The 25,527-nt window shown below is 44.3% G+C and overlaps 1 protein-coding gene across 1 annotated transcript in view; it reads left to right on the top strand.

The window, feature by feature from the left end:
- ror2 (receptor tyrosine kinase-like orphan receptor 2) overlaps window positions 1–23,089 on the top strand; it is an 82,830-nt gene extending 59,741 nt beyond the window's left edge. Inside the window, exons 3-9 of the mRNA XM_036529253.1 lie at window positions 4,129–4,416; window positions 6,517–6,547; window positions 15,422–15,543; window positions 18,199–18,513; window positions 19,664–19,921; window positions 20,547–20,752; window positions 21,366–23,089. Of these exons, the coding sequence (XP_036385146.1) occupies window positions 4,129–4,416; window positions 6,517–6,547; window positions 15,422–15,543; window positions 18,199–18,513; window positions 19,664–19,921; window positions 20,547–20,752; window positions 21,366–22,799 (2,654 nt within the window). The 3' untranslated portion in view covers window positions 22,800–23,089. The remainder of the gene's footprint in view (window positions 1–4,128; window positions 4,417–6,516; window positions 6,548–15,421; window positions 15,544–18,198; window positions 18,514–19,663; window positions 19,922–20,546; window positions 20,753–21,365) is intronic.
- Window positions 23,090–25,527: the final 2,438 nt, after the last annotated feature.

Here is a 25,527-nt window from a genome sequence, read left to right as displayed (position 1 = left end):
GTATACTGACGGCACAGCAGAATAAAGCTTAGCTGTAAGAGGAGAAAACAAGTAAAGCCCCCTAAAAATGTTTTAGGTGTAAGCATTACACACAACCAATTAAGGTCCAACTTTGTTGGTAGCACCTTTCCGTTTAAAGCCTTGGCCTTGCTGGGCATCACCCGCCATCCATCTTCCTACAAAGGTATTCATTATTCATGTGGGAGATTAGTAGTGATATGTAGCCAACATTGTGCTTTTCAGTGAGAATAGACTTAGTGGCAGTGTTCATGATTACTTTAGCCATTCGGATGAAGTCTGAGTTGAAATCTTAATCATCACTTCCCAGAAGAAAGTGACATTGTACTTTTTTGTTCTCTTGCCTACATTGCCAGGTATTCCACGCTTTTTTTTCCTCAGAGCCATACCTTAGGTCATTACACCTACTTAAGTCTTTTAAAGGCATTTTGTCCACTTGAATTGGTTGACAAAATTTGATCAGCATTTGAGTTACACAAACAACTGCTTAAAAGGTGTCGGGTAAACTTGTCCGGTGTGGATGTCCTGAAACGTCACCGAGAATCATGGGAAAACCTTTGGCCCAGCACTGTGGAGCTATTTGTGTCTCCATCACGCCCTGTGTGTAACAGGGATTATGGTGGTAAAATGATTAATCACATTACAGGACCTACAGGTGACTTTTGGACTCCAGGTCAGCTGTCTGAACTCGAGAATCCCATGCCAAGCAGCGATTGTCCCTCTGCCCTTCTTCTGAGAGAGCTTTCTTGTGGATTTGCCTGAATCAACAGCTGTAAGGCAGCCAACACCCTCATGCCCTCCAGGATAAAAAGAAAAAAAAAAATTAAAGAAACACCATAGCGATTAAATTATTGTCAATTTGGAGTGTTCACATTTTCCTTGCTCTCTGTTTGGCCCACTAATCTAGTATGCTGGTATTGGTTAATGTGGGAGGTTGACATTTGAGTTACATTTTGGCTGCTTGAGTTAACATCGAGCCCTTTGTGAAAAGGCAAATTGTTGAATTGAATTGTATTTTCAGATCTGCCATATCGGATCAGCAGATCGCATTTCTTTGAAGCCACAACCTGTGGGTTATGCCTGTGTTTTATGTCCAAGGATAAAGCATGCGTCAGTTAGTATTACTTCAACAAGGACCATAGAATAACAACACGGGCATTCATACTTAGTAATCTCCTTGCATTACACATTATAAAAAAATGTCAGTACGCCCACCATCTTTGGCTGCAGTCAGTGATGTGAACATACCCACTGTGTCACACATTGGTAAGGGTTTATTTCCTTACTGCAGCAATGGCATTCTGCCTGTGCTGTTGTATGTACGATTATTTGGAGGAGATTTCATGACCGAGTAAGAGCAAAGCATAGCCATTTTTGGCAGACTATAAACTCTGACATTTTAAGAATGGTTTAAAATTTGATTAGAATGTGTTGTGCTGCACTCTTAATTGAGGTTAATCAATCTAATTATTGAAATTACAGCAGTCTCTCTGAGTTCTTGGTCACAAAGTATAGGACTAAAAATGCAAGCTAGGAGATACTTTGTTGTTAGTATTGGCTTAATGCCAAATGTGTGTGGATGTACACTATTACAAACCGTGTGAGTATATATAAGATCATATATAAGAGTATATTCCTTAATCTTTCACAACCAGACATGAAACATCCCTATCACAAAGCTGGAGGGAGCTAACACTCACTGGTTAAGCACAAAGCACTTGATTACTTGAGTCTGCCTGTGATGTATGCACATCAATTTAGTGTATAGGCATTGTGCATCCCATTAAACTCTTGGAGAAAAGAGTTAACATTACTTACAAATTCCAGTTATATGCACATGCTAAGGGGGCAGGGGATAAGAGAAAACTGTCTTCTTTCAAATATCTTTACAGAGAACAGACCTCCGGTCCTCTTCTTCAAGAAATCTGCCGGAATGTTTTTAAGATAAGAATCCTCTTGCGTTGGATGCGTTTGCTGGGTCTAGTCCTGCACTGTCCTTCCCGCCAGGAATGGGGGGGGGTCAGCGGAGGCTCGCGTGCTCACCGGCTCCTCTTCACGCCGAAAGTTAACAGACCATGCCCACAGGAGCGGGCCGAGATCTGTTACGCCCGCTGCTCCGACGAGCCTGTTTGAACCTGCCCCCCCTGAACCAGGATCTCACCCCCCACCCACCCATACACAGATGCAGACTCGTCTCCTCTAGTCAGAGATCAGCATCTGCCAGCTCCCCCTTTGCTTAAGTGATGCACATCCTGTCATTACACCCCCCGATAACAACGGCCCTCTCAGAACGGTTGTTTCTACTTCAGTGGCAGAGAACAGTAATACTTTCTGCATGATGTGGCGGCTTTCGTCGTTTTAAGTGTAGTGGGTTTCAGTTTGTTTTTGTTTAGGTTTTTTTTTTTTTCGCTTTCTCTAGCAACGCCTTTGTGCATTCGGCTCACATCTGCGCAGCTGCTTGGAGTGGTGGTGACGTAAGGTCAGGTTACCTCATTTGGTATAAAGCTCCACCCCCTGGTCTTTGCCAGAGTGTTGCTATTGGTTGCCTGCTTGTTAGTGACAGCCACCTTATTGCTGATATCACATGACTGGAGGAAGTGTAGGAGGCATGCTGGGATAGATTTTTGGAAGGGTGGCCAGGGGTTTGAACTTTAAAGACCTGCCCGCCTGTCCCATGAAGGCCCATTGGTTTGTGATTGGCCACGCTGGTCACGTGACGAGCTCTAAGCTCTCTGGCGTGTGGGCAGTACCTGTCACCTCCGTCCTTTACCCTTTGTAGACGGTAAAAAGGGAGGTGACAAAGCCCACAGCTGTGCCATTCCTCACCTCTCAGATGTGTTGCCTTCGCCGTCACATCTCCACGGGCAGCCGGGAAAAGTCCACGCCGTTCAGGTCCGCTGAACAAAAGAACAGACATTCAGGATGAAGCTTTGAGGCACTGTGCTCCCAAACTAAAGATTGCCTGCAGTTATTCACCTGTGATACCTTGAATTGTGGCATAGCATTTCCTTACCAGAAGGACTTTGCAGTGGGACTGTGGGCTTATGTGCAAGGCTTTGGGTGGGTTGAAATTGGCAAGTGACCCATCTACTAATTCAAACTGTGAAAGCTTATGATTTATGATAGCTGCAGTTACCACATCTTTAGGTATGAACCTGGGGGTTGGTTTTAATACATTATTCAAAATTGTGGCCCCCAAATTGTGGGGATGGGGATGGGGGTGGGGGTATAGAAGATACCATTGGCTGTGATGGAATGCGACAAATTTTTTTCAACCCCTCAAAATTTCCCCTTGGTTTGAAAGGCATGTGAGCAAACATCTTGCAGGTATGGAGGTCTTTTATTCATCACAATGTAGCATTGTTGGAAGAGATCTACTGAAAGAATAAAACATTTGAATCCCCCCCTCTAGCATAAGAGGATGTGGTTAATGCTTTGAATAGTTTTCTCTTTTTTTGAGTAATTGAATAATGGCCACTCTTTTACAGGCCATGTATTTTTAAGAGGTTTGAGCCAGGGGAATCAACACTACAGAACATCCTCGCCTGCAGACAGAACAAATTGCTGCGTGATAGAATAGCAAAATAACAGCTACTTGAATTATGAAACTTGTCTGTTGCGAAATTAAGCTGAACTGTAATGCAACATTTCACGTTTATCCTCACGCGGGTCCGTGGGGGTGGGGGGGTGGGGGTGGTCCTTTTTGCTGGAAGAAGTTTGTCTCGCTGAAAAGTTACTTCATCCAGATGTCGCCGCTTGCGTGGTCCCGAGTTCACCCGTTCAGGGCGGGATTAGGCCATCAAACGGGGAGGTCAGCGCCGTAGCGAACAGATGCTGACCGGTCATGTCGTGTTTATCCTGTTCTCTGAGAGGAGAGGTATCTGGAATGGGAATGCGGTGCCTGTATCCAACACGAACAGGAAGGCAATTTGCTCCTCTGGCTCGGAGCGAGGCTCTTTCAGCGGCTCATTCCAGGCAGCAATTTCCAAACCGGCTGAGTGAACTGAGGGGCTGGGGGAAAAGGGGGGGGTGGGGGGGTGAGCTATTAAAGCCTACATTCATCTTCTGGGCCCTGACCTCTGACCCTTTCTGACCCTCTCCCCCCACTAGGGTACTACTTGGAGTTTCTGGAGCCGGTGAACAATATCACCATAGTGCAGGGCCAGACGGCCACGCTGCACTGCAAGGTGATGGGGAACCCCAAGCCCAACATCAAGTGGCTGAAAAATGATGCCCCGGTGGTGCCAGAGCAGGGCCGGATCTCCATCAGGAAGACCGAGTCCGGCTCCAAGCTGCGGATCCAGGACCTGGACACCACCGACACGGGGTACTACCAGTGCGTGGCCTCCAACTCCGTGAAGGTCATCTCTGCCACGGGAGTTCTCTATGTCAGACTTGGTAAGAGACTGAGGTTTTCTCTCTCACACCTCTCCCCCTCTCTCTCTCTCACACACACACACACACACACTGTCACACACTCTCTCTCTCCCTCTCACACTCTTTCTATCCCTCTCTCTCGCTCACATGCACACACACTCCCCCTCTCTCTGGCTCTTTCAAACCCTTACACTCTTTCTATTATGCTAGCTCTCATACACAGTCTGTGTCACACTCATTTGTGCTGTCCTCCCTCTTTTGCTTTTTCCTCTGCTTTTTCAATATCTTTACTTAGTTTCTTTCACCGTTTAACAAATAATTTTACCACCTGAAAGAAGAGCAAATGTAATTTACAGTTGCATAAAGTGCATATTCATATTCATGCCAAATATTTGCTCCAGCAACTGTAAACTGTAACTGAATTGAAATATGGCCATGATTTGAATGAGAAGAAGAAACCAGATTTTCAGTAAATTCTGTAACACAGGGTAAAAATTACAGCAAATGGTTTTTACAGATTTACAGATTTCATGCCTTTAAATTATATCAGAATCTTCCTCTCAAAACATTAAAAATTGTGTTTCGTGGACATATGCAGCTTGGTGTCCATCAGACATGAAAAGACAAAAATCTTATTGAAATATCAAAAGATTTGTTATAATTAGGTTTTTCACTTAACATACATCTGCTCTCTCTGCTTAGTGGATGTAAGGATGAATCCATGCATTCAGTCAGGCACTACTGGTTTGCTTTTATATAACCAATCTTTATTCCATCATAGCACTTATTATATTTTCTTTCCTGCCTGGTTATTTGCGGTCATTATTTGGGAAAATCATGTGTCAGAGAGGGCTGGAACAGTACCATGTCAGTATTTAAACAAGGGCCATCTGTAGAAAATCTTACCCTGGCATTGGTATTGATTTATTTGAGGGCACCAGTATAAATCTCCCCGTTTACATCCAAGTACAATCTGCCATTTTGCTGGATGCTGACAAATCTACAATGTTTTTTTTTTTTTTTTTTAACAAAACACTTACGTTATGATTGTATTCAGATGGCAACATTTCCAGTTGTCCCAGTGGCATTCTAAAGCACATCCATGAGTATTTTTTCAAGTGTATTCAGGAAGCTGCTTGTCTACAAAGTAAAGAGCTTTGTAAAGAACAAGACTTTCTTGTCTACAAAGTCCTCTTTGTAAAAACAAGTGTTTTTTGTTTTAAACAAGACTCCACAAAGTTCCAGTCTTTCAACACTGAAGTAACTTAGATGAAAGAGTGGACAGTCAGAGCCTTTCTGTTCGAGGGAAACGGACAAAACCACTTGACGTAAACAGTGTCACAGGGAGAAATATAAACTGCTCCTCGTCCAAGTGCTGGAAAGTGTCTGTAAGAGTTGGTCAGAAGACAGTATGTTTCATACAGACCGCATGATAAAGGAGTTCCACATTGAGAACTAAAGCCACATGCTAATTACAAACTTCCCAGATACCACCTGTGTTGTCTTTTCCCAGCTGTGTTTGCTTGGTACATGAACCTGTCTTCTGGAGGTGCATCTATAGTTTCTACAAAGTATATTGAGCACATCTGCCTTACATATACAATTTAAAAATCTATTCACTTTTAATGTGCAAAGCAAACACAATGTGGTTTACACAATGGTTTGAATTACATTATATTTTAATTATAATTATTGTGCTTTTGTAAACATATATAAGATGATAATGATGGGTTTTAGCTATTATTTATTATTATTATTATTATTATTATTATTATTATTTTGCTACATTAGAAATAAATAACCACACAATTATGGTGTGGTAGAATACCCACTCTGAACATTGTCAGTAGGTTGACAACCATGTCAAAAAACAAGATGTCACTTCTGGGGACTCCATGCTGTCTCACAGCGCTAATTCTTCTACAAAAAAAAAAAAAAAACCCTGTCACACTATGGTAATTCCTACAGCTTGTCTCTTGGACTGTGATTATGTGTTTGGAACAGAAATACAAAAGCATGCAGCTGAAGCAGTGGTGTGTAGAGGAAGTGACTGGACAATGTTAGGCACACTCCTCCACCTCCCCCCCCCTTTCTCACTCCTCTCCTCCTTCCATTCTACAGGGCAGTCTCCGACACATGGCCCAGATGACCCGTGAGTAGCTTTTTTTATGTGTGTGTGTGTGTGTGTGTGTGTGTGTGTGTGTGCGCGCACATGCATGTGTGTGACACCACATCACAGCCTTACAGTACACTAACAGTAGCATCTAGACTAACTAATCATCCATCTAAGATCTGCATACTCCTGCAGACTTGCCTTAACATTGAATTCTTGGCACTTTTGTAGTGTGTACTACAGACATGTAGACTGTGACTTTATTGCGCGAATGTAACCACAGATTTCATCAAAGGAAGTCAGACAGCAGTGGGTTGCTCCGAATGGGAAAGAACATTGATTCATGTTAAGAGTAGGCCTGTTAAATCTAAAGGTTACAGATGTTTGTAGCTGAGTTATTTTGTACTCTAGTCACCCCCACCTACAATCTCATCTTCCCCAACCCTGCCACATTGTTGAATATATGGCCTGCACAACACTGACAGTAAGTTTAGTACTCAAGCAATTCTATTGCCTGAATATGGGAAACAAGTCAAGAACAAGCCGTAAACCTACTGTAAATGTGTTTCTAGGCCAAACCAAACTCCAGTTCTTACATGTCTGACTTTTCAATACTCTTAACTAACAAATGATATAATTGGGACTGTATAGGAAATGTGTCTGTCTGATGGTTCACTGGCCTCCCCTGCACAGCAAGACCTGGTGTTACAGGCTATAATTTCACTCCGCTGACCTCAAGGACATGCTTAACCAAACAGACCCACAATCCCCTTGGATCCCACAGTTTAACCCGTGGACACAAACCCCTGCAGTGCTTCTAGAGTGTCCCCTTCTGAGATCTCTTATTGGATTCAGAGTCTAACAAAGCCTACCTTGGGGGTGGTGGTAGTGGGGGGGAGGGGGTTGGGGGGTTAATGGGAAGGGACAGACCCGAGAACCTTGCAAAGGTGTAGTGGAGGGTTGTTTGGGACCCTTTTAGACAGAACAAAAGGGCCATTCTGTCATGGGCCCGGCTCTGCCTAATTTATCTGAGAGCGAAGAAAGCCAGCAGTCACTCTCTGTTTAGGAATGAAAACGTGAGGCAGGGTCCTAATTGTCCCTACATACGTTAAAATAAATAGCACAATGTCTGAATGAAAAGCGGCTCTCACAGAAGCGAATAAAACAAGTAAAACAGGAAACGTTTGGCGAACAGGAACCCAGAACAGGAACATTTTGGGTCCGTTTTTTTTAAAGGAAACTCACGGCATGTCCCAGCTCTTTGGGCGGTATTTTAAAGCCAAATTGTAGTCCAGCTCTGAGCGTATAAAGAGCTCTATAAAGAGGTAATGTAACAGGTCTGCTGGCACCAGATTCTTGGACCACTTAGCTGTCCTTACAGCCTCATTGCATTTGCAGCCAGGGAATGTTTAACTTGGTCAAGATGCATCATCACTTGGTTATGTTTCATTTCTTTGTGCTCAACGTTGGTAGCTTTGGCGTTTTCAAGGAGGTAGAGTCTTTGTTTGAAATGGTACTGCGTTATTTTTCCCCACTTATCTGTGCAGTTAGTGTCAAATGACGTATACAAAGTTATATATGTGTAGAACGACAGAACACGTGAGAGAATCAGTGCTTGGCCTGTTTGCGAATTTGATTAGCAGCAAGTTTAGATCTCATTTAGTTCCCAAACGCGGTCCGTCGAGAAAACACCCTGTGGCCCTCGCGCTCCTGCGCTGCAACGCTGCTCAGAGGTAGCCGCGAGGCTTGCGATGACTGGGTCCGCGCGAGGATGCTCCCGCAGGCCCCTGCAGTAATATAACGGGGTGCTAATGCTTTCTTCAGACGCAGGTCACAGGCGGATTAGTCCGCTGTCATAAATTCCAGACTGCAGGAATGCCTTTGTATCTCTGAATCAGAGCCCTCCAGCGCGCTCGGTTTTGGCCTCCCGCCCTGGTGCCGCGAGCGAGTTCGAGAGACACGCTGCCCATGAAAGGAAAGAGACGAGCCCCGCGTCCTTTCTCGATTCCGCCAGAGGGGAAAGACGTCAGTGCAGGTTTAAGTGAGCTGTAGTAAAGATGTCATAGACATTTCTCTCCCATTTTATTGGGCAGACATAGTTCTATGGGATTCCCAATGCTCTGTCGGTACTATTTGTATGATAAAGAATAACGTTCGCCTGTTAACCCTTGACTCCGTATTATGGAAGGCATTGATGAGTGTTTTTTTTGTTTTTTTGCCAGCCCCCCTTTATCGTGATCTTCACTCTTGTGGGTGAAGTGTCGCCACCTTGCGGTTGCATGCATCTTGGGCCAGACTGTAGAGTCTTTCAATGGTTGACTGTAGTATTCTTGGTGAAATGTTGTGAAAGGAAGATAAGCTAAGAAGCCAAAATGAAGATAAAAATAAATATCTCCATTAGATTTCTAACATTTAAAGAACGGCTTCAGTCCTCATCATGATTTTATCCCAGCTTCTTTGTGTAGCCTACCAGATGGTTTTGTTTCTCTGATCACACAAGTGATAGTTTAAAAGTCCACGCTTTTCATCTGAATGCCATTTAGAACGGAATGGCATATCTCAAGAGTATTATCTATGAAGACGTTATTTAAACGTTTAGACGTTATCATTTCTGCCAGCACTAAATCGGTTTCGCATATGAATACAATTAAAGGTGATTTGGTGACTGGGAAAAATATTTTGCTAAGGTAAATCTAATATATTTACACGCATTATTCGCTGTCAGCGCCGTGCCCTGGACGGATACAATTGTAGCCATTTTGTACTATATTTCTGAACCGCGTAGTCTGCGTTCTCTGTTACACAAAGTTTTTGTTCTGTTTTCCCAGAAAAATGCGATCTTTTATAGAACTTACCAGTAATTAGCTTGTTTATTTGTGTAGGGTTTAATTGATCCTCCCAGTTCGTTATTCCTGTGTACCTAGACTTCTCAAAAACATCTCAGAAAGCATCAAAATATTCAAAACCTGCCTGTGTGAGTTCTTGTAAGCGTGGCTTTATTATCTCATTCCTTAAGAGATCATGTCTGATTGTTCGTCAGAAAAAATAGTGTGTCCTTCTCGTTTTTAAATGCCGATTGTGTGGCCTTGTGTTCATTGGACAGATTAATGCCGTGTGTTTTCCTGAACTAATAAAACTGTAAAGGCTGGAATATTTTAAAACGGAGACAACTCTATGAGGCCATAGTCCTTTATTCAGCATCTTCACAATATACCGAATTGGAGTGGGGCCATGTGGAGAACATCAGAGACGCGCTGGCTGCGGACCGAGAAAACTACGTCTTGTCCAATGGGGGCTTTCTCAGACAGAGCACACTGTTTTGTTGTGCTGTATTTTTAACAAAACGGTCTACTTACGTGTTGTTTCCAAGCAACATCTTTTATCGGTAATTCAATTACCCATCATATCTGTGTGGGATCGTCTTGGCCGAAGAAAAAGACCTCTAAACACGGTCTGCCGCAAACCAAAAAAGTGTTTTATGGCTCTAGAACATACTTTTTATTTTCTAAAGCGTTGTCAGTGCGTTTCCGACCGAAAGTAATGTGCACTTTAACTTGCTGCAGGTAAAATGTTCCTGAAATAGGTTCCTCTGTTTCTCCGCCTCTTTTTACGCGACCTGCTTACGTGCCCTATTCGGAGTCGCACAAATAGTCCTCTGTTCAGGGCCTCTCCACAAGTCGGGAGTTTGGATCCCTCTGTGAAATCTCAGACTGGCATTTCTGAGGATTGAATTTCAAGGGAGGGCATTTCGTATTCCTAGCTGCCTTGCTCCTAGCATCCGAAAGGAAGACGTTTAAGTGCGCGAGTTTTCAGTGACGCACAAAGTGGACGTTTGATGTTAAATGAAGTTAACATGTTTTCATAACAGGCGCAGGGGAGGATACAACCTTAATGGTCACCACTGTCCGACCTGTTCTCCTGCGGCCTTTCCCATCCTTTGTAAAAAAGGAAACAAATAAAGCATAACCAGCCATGCCAGTTTTAGCACAGCCAGCCTTGGAAGTTGTAGATAAATTAGTTTTCCTTTCTGCGTGGTTTAGAAAACCACACCATGACTGCAGTTGCTTTGAAGTTTTACAGTCTTAAGACCTTTTTACATAAATACAGTTTGCAGACTTCTTCTGTTTTGTGCAATTGCATGGATAATCAGCAGTTCAAAATGTGAATGAAAGGATGTTTTCAAGAGTGGACATGCTACAAGTTAAGGAACAGAGGCAACAATGAAAAAGCAATACCACAAGACAGCACATCTGGGTTATAATACACTCATGGATGTCAGTGCCACTGCTGTACTTTGCATGGAGAAATACATTATTGAGAAGGACAGCAAACAATAGCACTTTAACAGTCTCCCATGTTCATGCTCAAAAGATGTTGACTATTGCCATGTAAGCAGTTATCAAACACATCAGCATGTGTGCAAGTACTGTAGTTCTAGATGCTGGAATTGCATGTGTGCATCTGGGAGAACATAATAAATGTGTTTTTCTGTACACCTGTGAAAACACAGAAACATGAATGCAATGCATCCCCCCCATCCTTGTTGATCCTTGGGACTGTGTTTGAGAATACTCGCTGTCAGATGTTAGGTGTTTACCCATGATTCCCCACTTCAAGCTGTTATAAGCACTGCTCTGGTTTTGAAACCACGGCCAGCCATTGAAATCTCATGAACTCTCATGAGCAGGTTTAGGCTGCAGCAACATCGGAGGCCCTCGCAACGGTTTCCATTTGTTTTCTTACGTCCCTTATTTATTTATGTATTTATTTGTTCTACCTTTTTCCATATTTTGGCTAACAGGGAAGTAAATCTAATTCTTGTTAAGCCCCCTCTTTTCAAACATGAGCTTGAAAAAAAAACAACCCCTGCAGTCAATCCAAACTGCACAGAAATTGTAACCATATGTTATTGACTCTGTAAGAACTGCGGGTTTAGGCATTGACAGCTCCTTTGGCAAATAGTGGTGCGTTGCTTGAAGAAAATGAAAAATGAAAAACGCTGGGCGATTCTAGCTTCTGTGCCATGTCCACTCACAGAGTCGTGAGGTTGAAACAAGTGAAAGATGTAGTAGAGGCCTGACATGTTCTCTGAACTGGCAGCGAAACCGTGGACCTGATTTATAGACGTAATACAGCCTTGAGCTTTGAGAGGTGACAGTGAACCCCTCCTCAGTGATTTGGGAGGTATCTGGTGGGGTCTGTGTGCTGCCACAGTCTGAGGACTCGAGCGCGAGCACAGGGTTGTCTGGTACTGATCACTCTGTTTTTGTTTACGGTATGGGTGGGCAGAGCTGGGAATATTGAATGCTGGGGGAAGGATGTTTTACAGAAAGTGCCCTTTGCTGCTTCGCCAGATGATTGTCATCAGCTGATCTTACCCAGCCCTTCTGTTGAATCCATATTAAGGCAAAGCAGCAACTTCTCAGGTTGATTTTTTTTTTTTTTTTTTTGCGCTTTTATCCGGATGAGTTATGCCTTCGCTGGCGAGTTGCATCGCTTTTCCTTGCAGCTTTTGGCCGTTGAGTGTTTTTGCCCTTTTGTCTCGCAATGGAAATTCACCGAGTGTTTGCAATTAATGTATCATGTTCACATGTAAGCCACCAGAGTAGCTCAGAGGAACAAAATTGTCCTTGTCTGCAGCCTTTGTGTCTTGAATAGTGCTTTCTTGTGTTTGATTCCCCCATACTCTCTTGACAGGGCACAGAGCTCAGCTGCTAGTATGTCTTTTGTAAGCAAAGCATCTTGGGTAGTCCTGACAGCATAATCTGTGATGGAACTCCAGAAACCTAGAACTAATAAGCCATCAAGGTGTTTGATTGCTTTGTTAATGACGATGACAGTGACTACAATATCAGATGGACTCAAATAAAATATTCAACATGTGTACGCAAAAATATTGAGCAAAACTAACTTGGAGTACAAACACAGATTAATGTACGACCAAACGTGTCTCTGAAGTACTGGATTTGCTTTGAAAAGGTCTGTAGCTGATTAAGCCGTGCTGGCGGAGGGGGCCGCCAGCAAACGCTGGCTGTTTTCCTCACAGCAGTGAGTCAGGCCTGTTCTTTTCCTGACCTCGTTCGGTGTTCAGATCACGTGTCACATCCCCGGTGTGTGTGTGTGTGTGTGTGTGTGTGTGTGTGTGTTGTGAAGGCAGTGTTCACCAGAGGAGTGGCCCATATTCCCCCCAGCATCTCAACACCAGCATCCTCAGTCACTGTGCAACACTCCATCAGACTTATCATCGGTCTGAATGCAGCACCACATTCGGCCTGCAAGTCATTTCGGCCTTGCCCCCTGGGCTGTCGTTCGTGAGTGGTGCTGGTATTTAGCGGCGGATCGGTCATTTTTTGCTCTCATCCGCAGTATTGCTCGCTGATAGTTTTGTTGAGTTAATTTGAACATGTCGGGGAAAGAGCTCCGCTGTAAGGAAAACAGCAGTGTCCCACTGAGAGTTCAATCCCACAATCCTCAGCTCCGCAGTCCATTGCGCTCACCACCAAACCACGTTATTGCCATGCTTTTTCCAGTTTTTCCCTTTTTTTTGTCCCTGCTGCATAATGTCGAAGGTAACACGATGGTGTAGACAACCCGTACAGCGTTGCAGCTTCCCTCCCTAGTGCTATGAGATGTTTTTATGCATGCGAAGTGGCTGGCTGAAAGGTCACTGAAACGCCTTCCCAGCGCAGACAGTTTTCGAGTTCGCTGTGTTTCCCGTCCGGCTCCCCTTCGTTGTTGAAAGGGATAATGTCGTGGTGACATAAATTACAGCCTGCCAGACGTTCCTCTCCGCCCGGATCTGAGGGATGGGGACCGCCTCCAGTGCGCCGCCCGTGGGGAACGCCGCTCCGACGCTAATGGAGAATTCAGGCCTTTGCCGCCCCTCGTCGACCCTCAGTGTTCCGAACCCCATGTTCCTCGACTCTCTCGCAGCCCGTAAAACTCTCCGGAGCTGTCACTCGGAATCTCGGCCCTGTCTCCGGAGCGTCTTGTCATGGTTGCCCTCTGTGCTTTGTTTTTCCCCCGGAGTAGAGTCAGACAGGGAGACACAAACAAGGCCAGAGATGTCTAAAAGATGGGTAAAGGAAATTTCAACTTCATGTCTGCCCAGGGGATTTCTCACAGGGCTGTAATTAATGTACTGTAGGCAGTTAAGAGATATATCCTTGTAGCTGTAATTTAAAGGGCTCAAAGAGGAAAAAACACTCTTCCTGGAGTAGTTTCTCTCCAGATTGAAGTGGAACCAGCTCAGATGATTCTTTGTGTCTCAAAAACAGATTTCAGTCTGAAGCTGAGAAGAAAAACAGATTTGATTTGCGTTTTGGACAAATGTGTGAAAAATCGTTTGGCACACTCTGAAAGGGACCAGTCCCTCTCCAGTGCAAATTGCCATTTCAAAGGCTTCAGCAGTGAAGATTTAGAATGTGTTTATTATCCCTTACTTGCAGCTCATTCAGTCCTGTAAAAATGTTGCATGGTGGAACTAGAGCAAGCGGCACGCCTGACTTCAGGTAGCACACTGCAATTCAGCTCCCTAGAGCAGAAGGCACAAAAAACTCCGTTCACCTCAGGTTCCCCCTTCACACCTCTGTAACAGGCAGGGCTGCTGAAGGTGCTAATCAGTTAATAGCATTTTGCCCATATAAGCAACTTCTCTGTGCCTCAGACTGCATGTTAAATTCAGCAGTTTGTTTGTTTTTCCCGGTTAAGTGGCAGGATTCTGCACAGACAGACTGGGAGATGCGTAGCATGTGACGCTCTGTAACCCTCACACATTGTTTCTCTTCTCATCGCGGTGGAAAATCTTACCTGTGGATTATCGTAAGAACAGTTGTATTTTCAGTCACATTACAATCAAAAGTAATTAGTTAAAAGTTCATTTTAGAGTTGATGGAGTGAATGCTCCAAAGTAACACTCTTAAGTCCTATTTTCCTCAGCACATATATAAGTACCCACAAGCATTGGCTGTTCGTGTTTTGCGGTGTAAGATCTTTCCTACAGACTTCTTCCCCCATTTTTCCAGTGTTACACCTCATTCCCCACCAAAAATGCTGAACATTTTTTCTTTATTATTTAATGAATATCTTTATTTCCAGAAATGCAAATTCAAGTTAATGGTTGCTTGCGTTTTTGCTTTTTTTCCTCATGACATAATTCACTGCGGCTCAAACACTTTGTGTCATGTTATTGTCATGCATTGGTCCATATGTGACCCTCCCCTTTCAGGCTGACATATGGGTCCTGTTGCACAGGGGAAATAAAGTACCTCTTCTAGAGCAAGCAATCTAATTAAAATACCAACCTGGTGCCAATTTGATGGCAGCTGCTCTGAAGGGGGATATTACATTACAGGAGAAGCGTAAAGTTTTCTCATTTGGTTGTAGTGCCGAAAACCACCTTCCGTAGTGCATGAAAATGGGAAGTTTTGCATTACAAACCCCCCCATGAGAAGTGTATCACCAGTCATGGCACAGATCGTTTGCTTTGGAAACAGATTCTGAACTCAAACATGGCAGTGCTGGGAAAGATTTGACCGGGGAGCAGATGTGATGCAGGGAAGAAATTCTTAGTTTTACTGTGCTGTTGGAAGTGCAAACATAATTTTTCTGCATAAAGTTAAAAGAAAACATCACAGATTTACATAAAATGTTTCCTTCATAATTAATCATCATCAAAGTATCAAAAGTGAGCTGGCACACGAACCCTGATCGTGGGGATGTAACATTTTCACATAGAGTGCAAAATAAATGAGCAGGCCTGTAGAACCCACAGCCTGTATGGGAGAGGTAAGGGAACTGCCAGTGGCTGCCAGTGTCCAATTAGACAGCAGGCCTCTGCAGGGTCCTATGGGCATTGGTTAATTACGGACAGGAAATGGACTCTGGGCTTATGAGCAGTCTGTGTTCCGGCAGGTCCCATGAGAAGGGCTTCTGCCAGCCGTACCGTGGCATCGCCTGTGCCCGGTTCATCGGGAACCGCAGCATCTACGTGGAGTCCCTGCAGATGCAGGGGGAGAGTGAGAACCGCATCACAGGTGAGTGATTTCACCCAGATTACATTACATTACGTTACATTACATTCATTTAGCAGACGTTCTTATCCAGAGCAACTTCCAGCACAATAGAACATAAGTGTATCCGTTGAAGTTAAATGAGCAACGGTGTCAGACTAGGATAACAACATTCCCAGACCAGTGAGTGTGAGAACAACACTATTTGAGCCCTACCACAAGTTAACTTGTGCAATCTGACAAGTATACTATGATACAACAGTCCCTACAACAAAGTATCCAAAATACATTACAACACTACATGTTTCAGCATTGACACTGAGAAAGTTGCCTTTGTGGTAGCAATACAGTGTTTTCTACCTTCCAATTTGCCTTCTACTTCTGGTAAGTCATGGATAACCAGCACCAGAGATTCAAAGACCAACATGCTTTGTCCTTAGCTTTGAGGAAGGGGTTTCAGCAAGCGTTAAGTTTTACATCACTCACTCAATGTTTCTGCTCAGTTTGCTGACCTCTATACATAACGTCTTGTTAAGAACAGTTTGGGATGGCAGTTTAACATAGCGATAAGGAGCAGGGCTTGTAACCGAAAGGTTGCTGGTTTAATTCTCCACTGGGTTCACTGCTGCTGTACCCTTGGGAAAAGTACTTAACCCAGAATTGCCTCAGTAAATATCCATCTGTATAAATGGATAATATGTAAAAGCTGTAACCTATATAAGTCACACCGGATAAAAGGGTCTGGTAAATGCCAATAATGTAATGTAAGAAACAAACCAAAAAAAAGTAATGCTTTCACAAATTTATTACTCCAAGCAAAGGGCGTGTCCCTTTGAGGTGAGACTGAATAGACTGAATAAGTTAGTTCATGTTTGTTTTTGTGTTGCTTTGTCGGTATGATTACTTGAATCAGAGGTGTCGGCTCTGGGAATGAAAGCGATTTCCATTCTTACACTGTCTTTGTGTACCACCCGCCGGCAAACTCCTTTAATTCCTGGATTAAGCTTCAGGTGCATGTCTTACATCAGGTTCTTCATCAAACACCACCTCAATGTGTCAAAACAAAATTGCAAACCCCGAAGAAACAGAAATGTCTCAACCACCTTTAGCAAAAAAAAAAAATGAAAACAAGGACTTCGTCAAGCAAGATAACTGTCAAGTCTGCGCTCACTCACTGAGACTGCTTTTTGTAGCCCCAGCCTTTCAGATTGTATTGGATCACTCTTTAGAGGTCTCCTTTCATGTCCTTTCATGTACGTTTTCTGTGATTTGGTAAGAACAGTAGTAGAGGTTTGTAGATTGGTGCACTGTGATATAATTTTTTCACAAGGAAAACATATGGGAATGGATTTGTAATGCAACTGAATTTGACTGGTGGATTTTTTTTTTTTTTTTTTTGCACATCTGATCTGTAAAACCATGACTGCTTCAAACTGCTTGCTTGGAACATTTGGAACACAGAGAACTAAGAAATGACAACAGATGTCAGGTTCAGTTGGAATTGCATAACAATTCACAGAAAGATATCGTGCAATGAAGACATTACAATAAAACTTTGAAGTTCAGTGATATCACAAAGTCTTAGAGCATAAGCAGTACTCACAGAACTGTGCATACATAATGCCCTACAATCTGTCAGCTCAAAGTCAGTCATTCTACTGAGGCAATATTTGGCTTAGTTTCTCTCAGGAAATTGAGTTTATTTAATTTCATTACCCTATATTCATATGTAATATTTCAACAGAGAACAGATTGTCCTTATCTCCAGTGGAAACCGTAGGAAGAGAAATTACACATGGAAAAAGAGATCTGTTCTACCTTGCTTAATGTACTTCATTCAAAATTCTGCAGATGTTGTTGATAGTTTAATATGTGCTTGTTCTCTTATCAAAAATATATTCATATTTATGTATGAATGTCTACATTTGGTCTGAGGTTCTCAAGCATAGTACACATGATAAAGCAAAGAGAACTAGTGTTTAAGTAAGAACAATGTAGAAGTTATGTGCTTTATGACTGTAGCTGCAGTTGCATTAAGGAATACTTGAAGTATTAACATAGTGTCTTGCATAATGTGAACTGTTAGCTGCAAAGATCTGGAGTAGTTCAGACTGCTGTGTAATGGTACTGTAATTTCCATCCTAAAATTCAATGAAGAAAGAACATTAAATTAAACAGGTGGGCTGCCATGTAGCTAGGGGTGACAGAACAGCAGTTCTACATAATTTCCTCCCAATGATCAAATCTCCAGCAGCAGAATACTTGTAGTGTGTGGTCATTTATCAAGGGACATTAGACTGATTAAGAGTTTGGACTAAAGAGACCCCGGAAGACATGATCAGGCGTTTGCCGGCCCTGTGTGTCCAGTGTTTGAGCTAGTGTAACAATTAGAGGAGAGTAAAAAAAAAAAAATGTTCTTTTGGGTTTTCAGAGCATCTGACATGTGTTAACTCATTCTGACTGGCGAGGCACTGAAGGTCTTTGTTTCGTCTCTGTGGTAAATTACAAGACGTCTCAGGGTCCAGTTGTTTGGTATCGTTCTGTTCTGCTCCTGATCGGGTCTCAGTGTTTTAAGTGTGTTCTTCTTAACCAAGACCGTTTAAGCGTGTGTTCTTCTTACCGTCGTCTCCACGGTAACCTGCCCTCGGAGCTGACAGTCTCCACTCCGTGTCCCCTCAGCCGCGTTCACCATGATCGGCACGTCCACGCACCTGTCGGACCAGTGCTCCCAGTTCGCCATCCCCTCCTTCTGCCACTACGTCTTCCCGCTGTGCGACGAGGGCGCGCGGGGTCCCCGGCGGCGCCAGCTCTGCCGGGATGAGTGCGAGGCCCTGGAGAACGACCTGTGCCACACCGAGTACACCATCGCCCGCTCCAACCCACTGATCCTCATGCAGCTGGAGCTTCCCAGCTGCCACCTGCTGCCGCACCCCGGCTCGCCCGAGGCCGCCACCTGCATGCGCATCGGGGTGCCTGTCGAGAAGCTGGAGAAATGTAGGTGCCCCTGCTGCCTGCTTCCTCACCCTCCAAATACAACAGAAAATTGCCGGTGCCGGCCAGAAGCAGATGGGCTCCCCCTCTGAGCCGGGTTCTGGTCAAGATTTCTTCCTGTTAGTTAGGGAATTTTTCCTTGCCAGTGTTGCCTTAGGCTTGCTCTCAGGGGGTCTCAGGCCTGGTAACAATGTAAAGCTGCTTTCTGACAACTTATGTCATAAAAAGCGCTATACAAATAAAATTGAATTGAAAATAGAATACGGTAAAACTTTATTTCATGGGCATTAAAGTGCCCACTAAAAAGGAACAAGGAAGATAGCAGCCCATTTTGACCCTCTGAACTGAATTCAGTGGAATAGAATGGAATGAGACTTGTCCATGTAGAGAGAGGTTGTTTTGCAGTTTGTTGCATTAAAAGGAGCATGCAGGCAGGAATGTAGTAGTCAGCCAGGGGGAGGCAAATGGTGAATTTAAAGCAACATTGCCTGTATTTCACTTTTCCTAAGTTTGAATTTGAAAGTGTTGAATGAATTGAATGAATTGAAATGATGAAAAAATGCTCTGAACATGGGCTAAATTGTGCCTGCAGGTTGGCCATCACAGTGCCAGATCTATTGTACAGCTCTGGAGTGTGGGTTGATAACATATATGTAAAAAAAGCATTTTGTAAAATAAGAAAAAAAGTAAGGCACTGTGCTGATAAATCTCAAGGCCGGGCATGTTACCTTTGAGCAAGTGGGGGAAAAAAGTAAAACTTGCTCAACTTGCTCCATTTCTCAAAGTAGAGGATGAGCATTGCAGTTATATTGAACAGAGGTCTTCATTTTAAGATTCTAATTGTAGTTTATGTGAGCTGAAAACATTCCTCATTTAATGTGCTTTGGTTCTGTTTCCCCCTCTGTACTACTTGGCTTTTTCTTCACTTGCGATTTTGGGACATTTCTTCTGGGGACTTGCTTGTCTAGTGCGCCCTCTAGTGGCAGGTCATGGTTACAAACTTGACTGTCTCGTGAATTGAGTGCGGTAGCTAGCACAACAGTGCTCTTTCAAGTATTAATACTTTCCAAAATGCACTGTGTACATTATTGTGAGTGAGATGTGTAAAGCCAGTGGAGTGCGCACCCCTGCTAATTCTCAATGCCTGTGAAAGATTCTCCCCCAGATCACAGCTGCTACAATGGCAGCGGGGCTGACTACAGGGGCACGGTGAGTGTCACCAAGCTGGGCTACCGGTGCCAGCCTTGGAACACACAGTACCCCCACAGCCACCACCTGACGCCCATGGAGTACCCGGAGCTGAGGGGCGGCCACAACTTCTGCCGAAACCCCGGGGGGCAGATGGAGGGACCCTGGTGCTTCACCATGGATAAGCACGTGCGGGTGGACCTGTGTGACGTCAGGCCCTGCAGTGAGTACCTCTCAGCCCTGGTCCTGGGCCGTGCAATGAATGTACCCTTCAGCTCTGGTCCCGGAGACACAGTGCGTGTGCTAGTTTGCATTCAAACTGAGTTCTTATCTAGGGTGGTCTGAGCTGTTGATCAAGTACTGATCGGTGTTTGGTATTCTTTCAGTTCTTTGTGAAAGAAATGTGTTGTGTTTTCTATATTTGTAAAAGGAACTAGTGGTAATATATTCCTGGTAATTCTTATCCCTCTCAATGATGTTACTAATGCAGATGAGTGTTGATCTTACAATACCTCATAATTAGCTCTCCATAGTGATCTGAAGCAATTTCATAGGAAAGGGATGCTATATCCTTGGTCCATTTGTATCAAATGCATATATGTTTTAATGTAAGACAGCAGTGTAATGTAATGGTAAAGAGCATCCACTGCTGCAGTACTCTTGGGCAAGGTACTCAACTTACAATTGCCTAAGTATCCAGTTGTGTAAATGGATAACATGTAAAAAATTGTAGCCTATGTAAGTCGCTCTGTATAAGAGTGCTTCCAAATGAGAATAATGTAACGTAATGGAATGGAATGTAAATCATGTGGTAAATCATGAGCGCTCCATGTTGTTTGCGTTCCCAGAACCCCCTGAGAACCTGAAGAAGGAGATCCTGTTCATCCTCATCCCCAGTATCGCCATCCCGCTGGTCATCGCCTGCCTCTTCTTCCTGGTCTGCATGTGCCGGAACAAGCAGAAGGAGTCCTCGGACACGCCCCCTCGCCGGCAGCTCACTGCCTCACCCAGTCAGGACATGGAGCTGCCCCTGCTCAACCAGCACAAGCACCAGGTACCCATCCCAGGACCGTGCAGAAATCTCAGCTGCGCGCACACATCGGTCGTACACGCGAATCACAACACACCCAATACATTGAACACACTCCCAGTCAGATACGCTAACTACAAACACAACTGCAGAAAGCTTGCAGTGGGTTCTAGTCATAGACACTAATCACAACTGCACATATTAACTGTGCCCATTAGACTAAACGCAGCACAACCACACCCAATACACTAAACACAACCCCAGCTGCATACAATAAATACAACCCTACCCAGTTGACTGAACTGAACACAACCTCAACCGCACAGGCAAACCACGACCACACTCCGCACGTTAACTACACCTGTACACCTACCATACCTTCTCCACCCATAACAGAAATACATCTGTATATCACAAAATAGCCATACCTATACATTAACCAGAACTATAAAATAACACACTAATAACTAGGGTAATGTCCATGTCAATGTTTGTTTCTCAGTTTGTCTGTTTATTCAAAACCTAGGATCATTTGGTATACAATTCAACCTAACTGTAATATATTGCTTAAAGGAATCTCTTTATGAATCCATCCATAATGGTTCAACTCATTCTGTGACCGTCCTCTCGTCCTCAGACGAAGCTGAGAGAGATCAACCTGTCAGCGGTGCGCTTCATGGAGGAGCTCGGGGAGGACCGCTTCGGGAAGGTGTACAAGGGTCACCTGTACGGCACTGCCCCCGGTGAGCAGACACAGGTGGTGGCCATCAAGACCGTCAAGGACAAGGACGAGGGGACCCTGCGCGAGGAGTTCCGTCACGAGGCGATGCTCAGGTCCCGCCTCCAGCACCCCAACATCGTCTGCCTGCTGGGCGTGGTCACCAAGGAGCAGCCAATCAGCATGATCTTCAGCTATTCAGGCCACGGCGACCTGCACGAGTTCCTGGTCATGCGCTCGCCCCACTCAGACGTGGGCAGCTCCGACGATGACAAGACAGTCAAGTCCACCCTGGAGCAGGCCGACTTCCTGCACATCGTCACGCAGGTGGCCGCCGGGATGGAGTACCTGTCCAGCCACCACGTGGTGCACAAGGACCTGGCCACGCGCAACATCCTGGTCTGCGACAAGCTCAACGTCAAGATCCTGGACCTGGGCCTGTACCGGGATGTCTACTCGGCCGACTACTACAAGCTGACCGGGACTAACCCCTTCCCCATCCGCTGGATGTCCCCGGAGGCCATCGTCTACGGCAAGTTCTCCACCGACTCGGACATCTGGTCCTACGGCGTGGTGCTGTGGGAGATCTTCAGCTACGGGCTCCAGCCCTACTGCGGCTACTCCAACCAGGATGTGATGGAGATGGTGAGGACCAGGCAGGTGCTCTCCTGCCCGGACGACTGCCCCGCCTGGATCTACACGCTGATGCTGGAGTGCTGGAACGAGTTCCCGGCCCGCCGGCCCCGCTTCAAGGAGATTCACACCAGGCTGCGCACCTGGGAGAGCCTGTCCAACTACAACAGCTCAGCCCAGGCCTCAGGGGCCAGCAACACCACGCAGACCAGCTCCCTCAGCACCAGCCCCGTCAGCAACATGAGCGCCACCCGCTATGTCAGCCCCAAGCCCAAGGCCTCGCCCTTCCCGCAGGCCCAGTTCATGCCCATGAAGGGCCAGATGCGGCCCATGGTGCCGCCGCAGCTCTACATCCCCGTCAATGGCTACCAGCCCATGCCGGCCTACCCCTACCTGCAGAACTTCTACCCCATGCAGATCCCCATGCAGATGCCACCTCAGCAGATGCACCCACCGGCCGCGCCCAAGGCCGGCTCACACCACAGCGGCAGCGGCTCCACCAGCACGGGCTATGTCACCACGGCGCCCTCCAACGCCTCGGGGACGGAGCGCGCTGGCCTGCTGACGGAGGACGCCAAGGCAGCGGCCGAGGATGACGCGGCCGACGGGGCGTCCCAAGCCGGCCTGCACGGTGAAGACGTGTCCGTCCCCGAGACGGAGCTGCTGGGGGACAACGACACCCCTTTGATGGAGGACCCCGAAATTCACATGGAGGCGTAAGAGGGGAGACGCCCTCCAAGAACTCGGACCTTAAAAGAAGAGCCAAGCCCGCCTTCGAAACAACAGATGTTCATTTGTAATAAAGAGTACGACAGCTGAAAAATAAAGTGAAGGGAATGCAATTGAAAAAAAGAGACCAATAACTGAATGTTATTTATAGGTTCCTTTGCGGTTGCTGGTGCATTTGCACGCCAGCAGTGCTCAAGGCCATTCCTCTGGAGCCTGGCCGCTTGGCTTTGGGAACTGGATCCCGAAAGCTGCTTGTCGTTGATTTGCGATGAAGAATCAAGTTTATCACCCCTCTGTTCTGGGAGAGAGTGCTAGCACGAAGGGTGGACAGTGTTTTTTCTTATCATAAGTGTTGCAAAGCCATTCAGAAGAAGTTGTTTTCTTACTGTTGCTGTGCAACATCAAGCAAGACTTTTATGCCTAGGATTTCTGAAGTTGCCTTCTTTTGATGTTCCTGACTTAAATTTCTTGGTATGTGCAAAAAAAAGAGATCATACTGTGGTTTATAGTGAGAGAGAAAATGATGATGTTTTTGTACACATGCTCACTTTTAGGGAGAAATTACCCCAAGAGTTATTCAGCCTCAGGGTACAGGCTGATACACCAGTGCTGGAATTTTTTAAGTTGGCTGAACCCTGACTCAATAAACAGTGAACATGACTTGAGTGTTGAGGGTCAGCTATTTCAATGTCTATGGATACACTGCTAATGATATTATTGGTGAAGAGACCCCAATAACTGTTAATGTGCATTGAGTTTTTCTGCTAAACAACTTCTCTGAACATGTACATGTGATTTCTCTGCATGACTTTTCATGTGCAATCCAGCACCTACACAGAATATTCAAACCACACTGAGAAACATCGGGGAGGTACGGATACTCTCGTTTTTTGGCTACCCTTAGAGGTTATCTTTCATCACTATTATCTGATTTTATCCCTCTTTAATGCTCATTGCTCATTTCTGAAAGCCCTGTTGTACAGATTTATAATTTATGTTTATGATGTTTTAAAATAGCTGTCCTTCTGAAGTACAGATTTTTTTTAAAACCCAGCTCGTAATGTGTCTTTAACCTTCCGTCCTTGGAGGGGTTTGTTTAGCCAGTGGTATTACCTCTCTTTGTGTCCTAGCAAACAGGTACTTGCTTTTTGTTTCAAAGATGATTTTTTTTTGTAAAGCTCACGAAAGTGATCATCATCTTTTATAATTGTAATGGACGTTACCCGTATATTGTGTACATCCAGCCACGTGGAGTATCCAATAAAATGATACATTATTAAAAAAAAGGCTGTAGTATGTTCAGTCCTGTTTTGCTCCAGGAACAACAGAAGTTGTTGGCAATCCCATTTAAACACTGAGTTCTGTAATGTGATCCTGGAAATATGGAACCAAACAAGTTTACCAGCCATTTCAGTTAAAAATAACATGACAAATATAGTTGAGAGCCAAGTCTATCAAAAAATACTGATAAATCAATAAAAGGTCAATGATTTTGCATATGGAATACCATAAGAAACATACTAAAATCAAATGGTCTTACCAGATTCAACTACATAAAACGACCCAATGTATTGAAAGATCGGAAAGCTCCACAGAACAAGCTTGCACAAATTTATGGTTGGTTATCTTGTTTTGCGCACCCTTAATAACCTTAAAGATTAGTGCTTATTAAGGTCTTAAGTCAATTACACCCCTTAAGACAGCTTGAAATGAACTTGGAATGGACAATGTAATCATACAAGCCAAGCTAGGTAATGTGATTCACTAAATGAATAGGAGCCAGTGAAGAAGATGGGGTGGTGTAGTGGTTAAGGAGATGGTCATATCGCCTGAAAGTTGCAGGTTAAATTGCCAAGTTGGGGCACTGCTGTTGGAACTTATAGCAAAGGTACTCAACCTGAATTGCTTCAATGAATAAATTATCCAAGTCACCTATGATAAGTGCATCTGCTGAGCAGATTGTCACATTAGTACCTTCTCACTTCCTGTCTGAGTGTACCTTCAACAAGCAATACAAATACACTAAGCCATAACCGGTGACAATAGCATTATTGTTTGAAGGAGGCACTGCCTAAGTCTACTGTGATTCCCTTTACTAACATTTGTATTTTCAATTATATTTCTTTCAGAACTCATCATAAAAAATAAAATACATGAATAGTCAACATTAAACACAAGAACAATTAAAAATATATTTCTATCATATATGTTTTTACATGTATCTTAAATCAAAAGTCAGAAATTGAAAAATACCTCAATTTGTCGAATACTATGTTGGGATTCTTCTCTCATTTCATAATTACTTTACAAAATAATGTCACTGTAAAGTCACAGATAAGTCCTTATACAATCTGATAAGAAAAGTAGTTCACATTAATTCACATTAGTTTCGGTAAGGCGGCTCTGGGTGTAACTCTCAACCAAAACAGCTGCTCTGTTATATAGCTTGTTTGCTGTGAGCAATTTAGATTTACACCGATATCTTGATGCACTATGAATATTATTTTTGGCGAGATTACAATGTGTCATTAGATGATGCTTATGCGTGTCCGTTTAGGTTAATAATTGTACCGTTCAGCAAGGGTCAAATTGCAAGATCTCTGCAAGACAAACTTGCGTAATAGTTGGCAAATCAAAGACAAAAGAGCTTACCGAAATTACGTCACAAAATGCCTAACCCCCTTGACAGTGATATGCATTGTGTTTAGTAAATTTTACC

This window comes from Megalops cyprinoides, chromosome 5 (assembly GCF_013368585.1).
Source record: "Megalops cyprinoides isolate fMegCyp1 chromosome 5, fMegCyp1.pri, whole genome shotgun sequence".
In the NCBI taxonomy this organism is placed as follows: Eukaryota; Metazoa; Chordata; class Actinopteri; order Elopiformes; family Megalopidae; genus Megalops; species Megalops cyprinoides.
The sequence above is the reverse complement of the archived record's forward strand: the minus strand, read 5'-3'. Positions and strand labels throughout refer to the sequence as shown.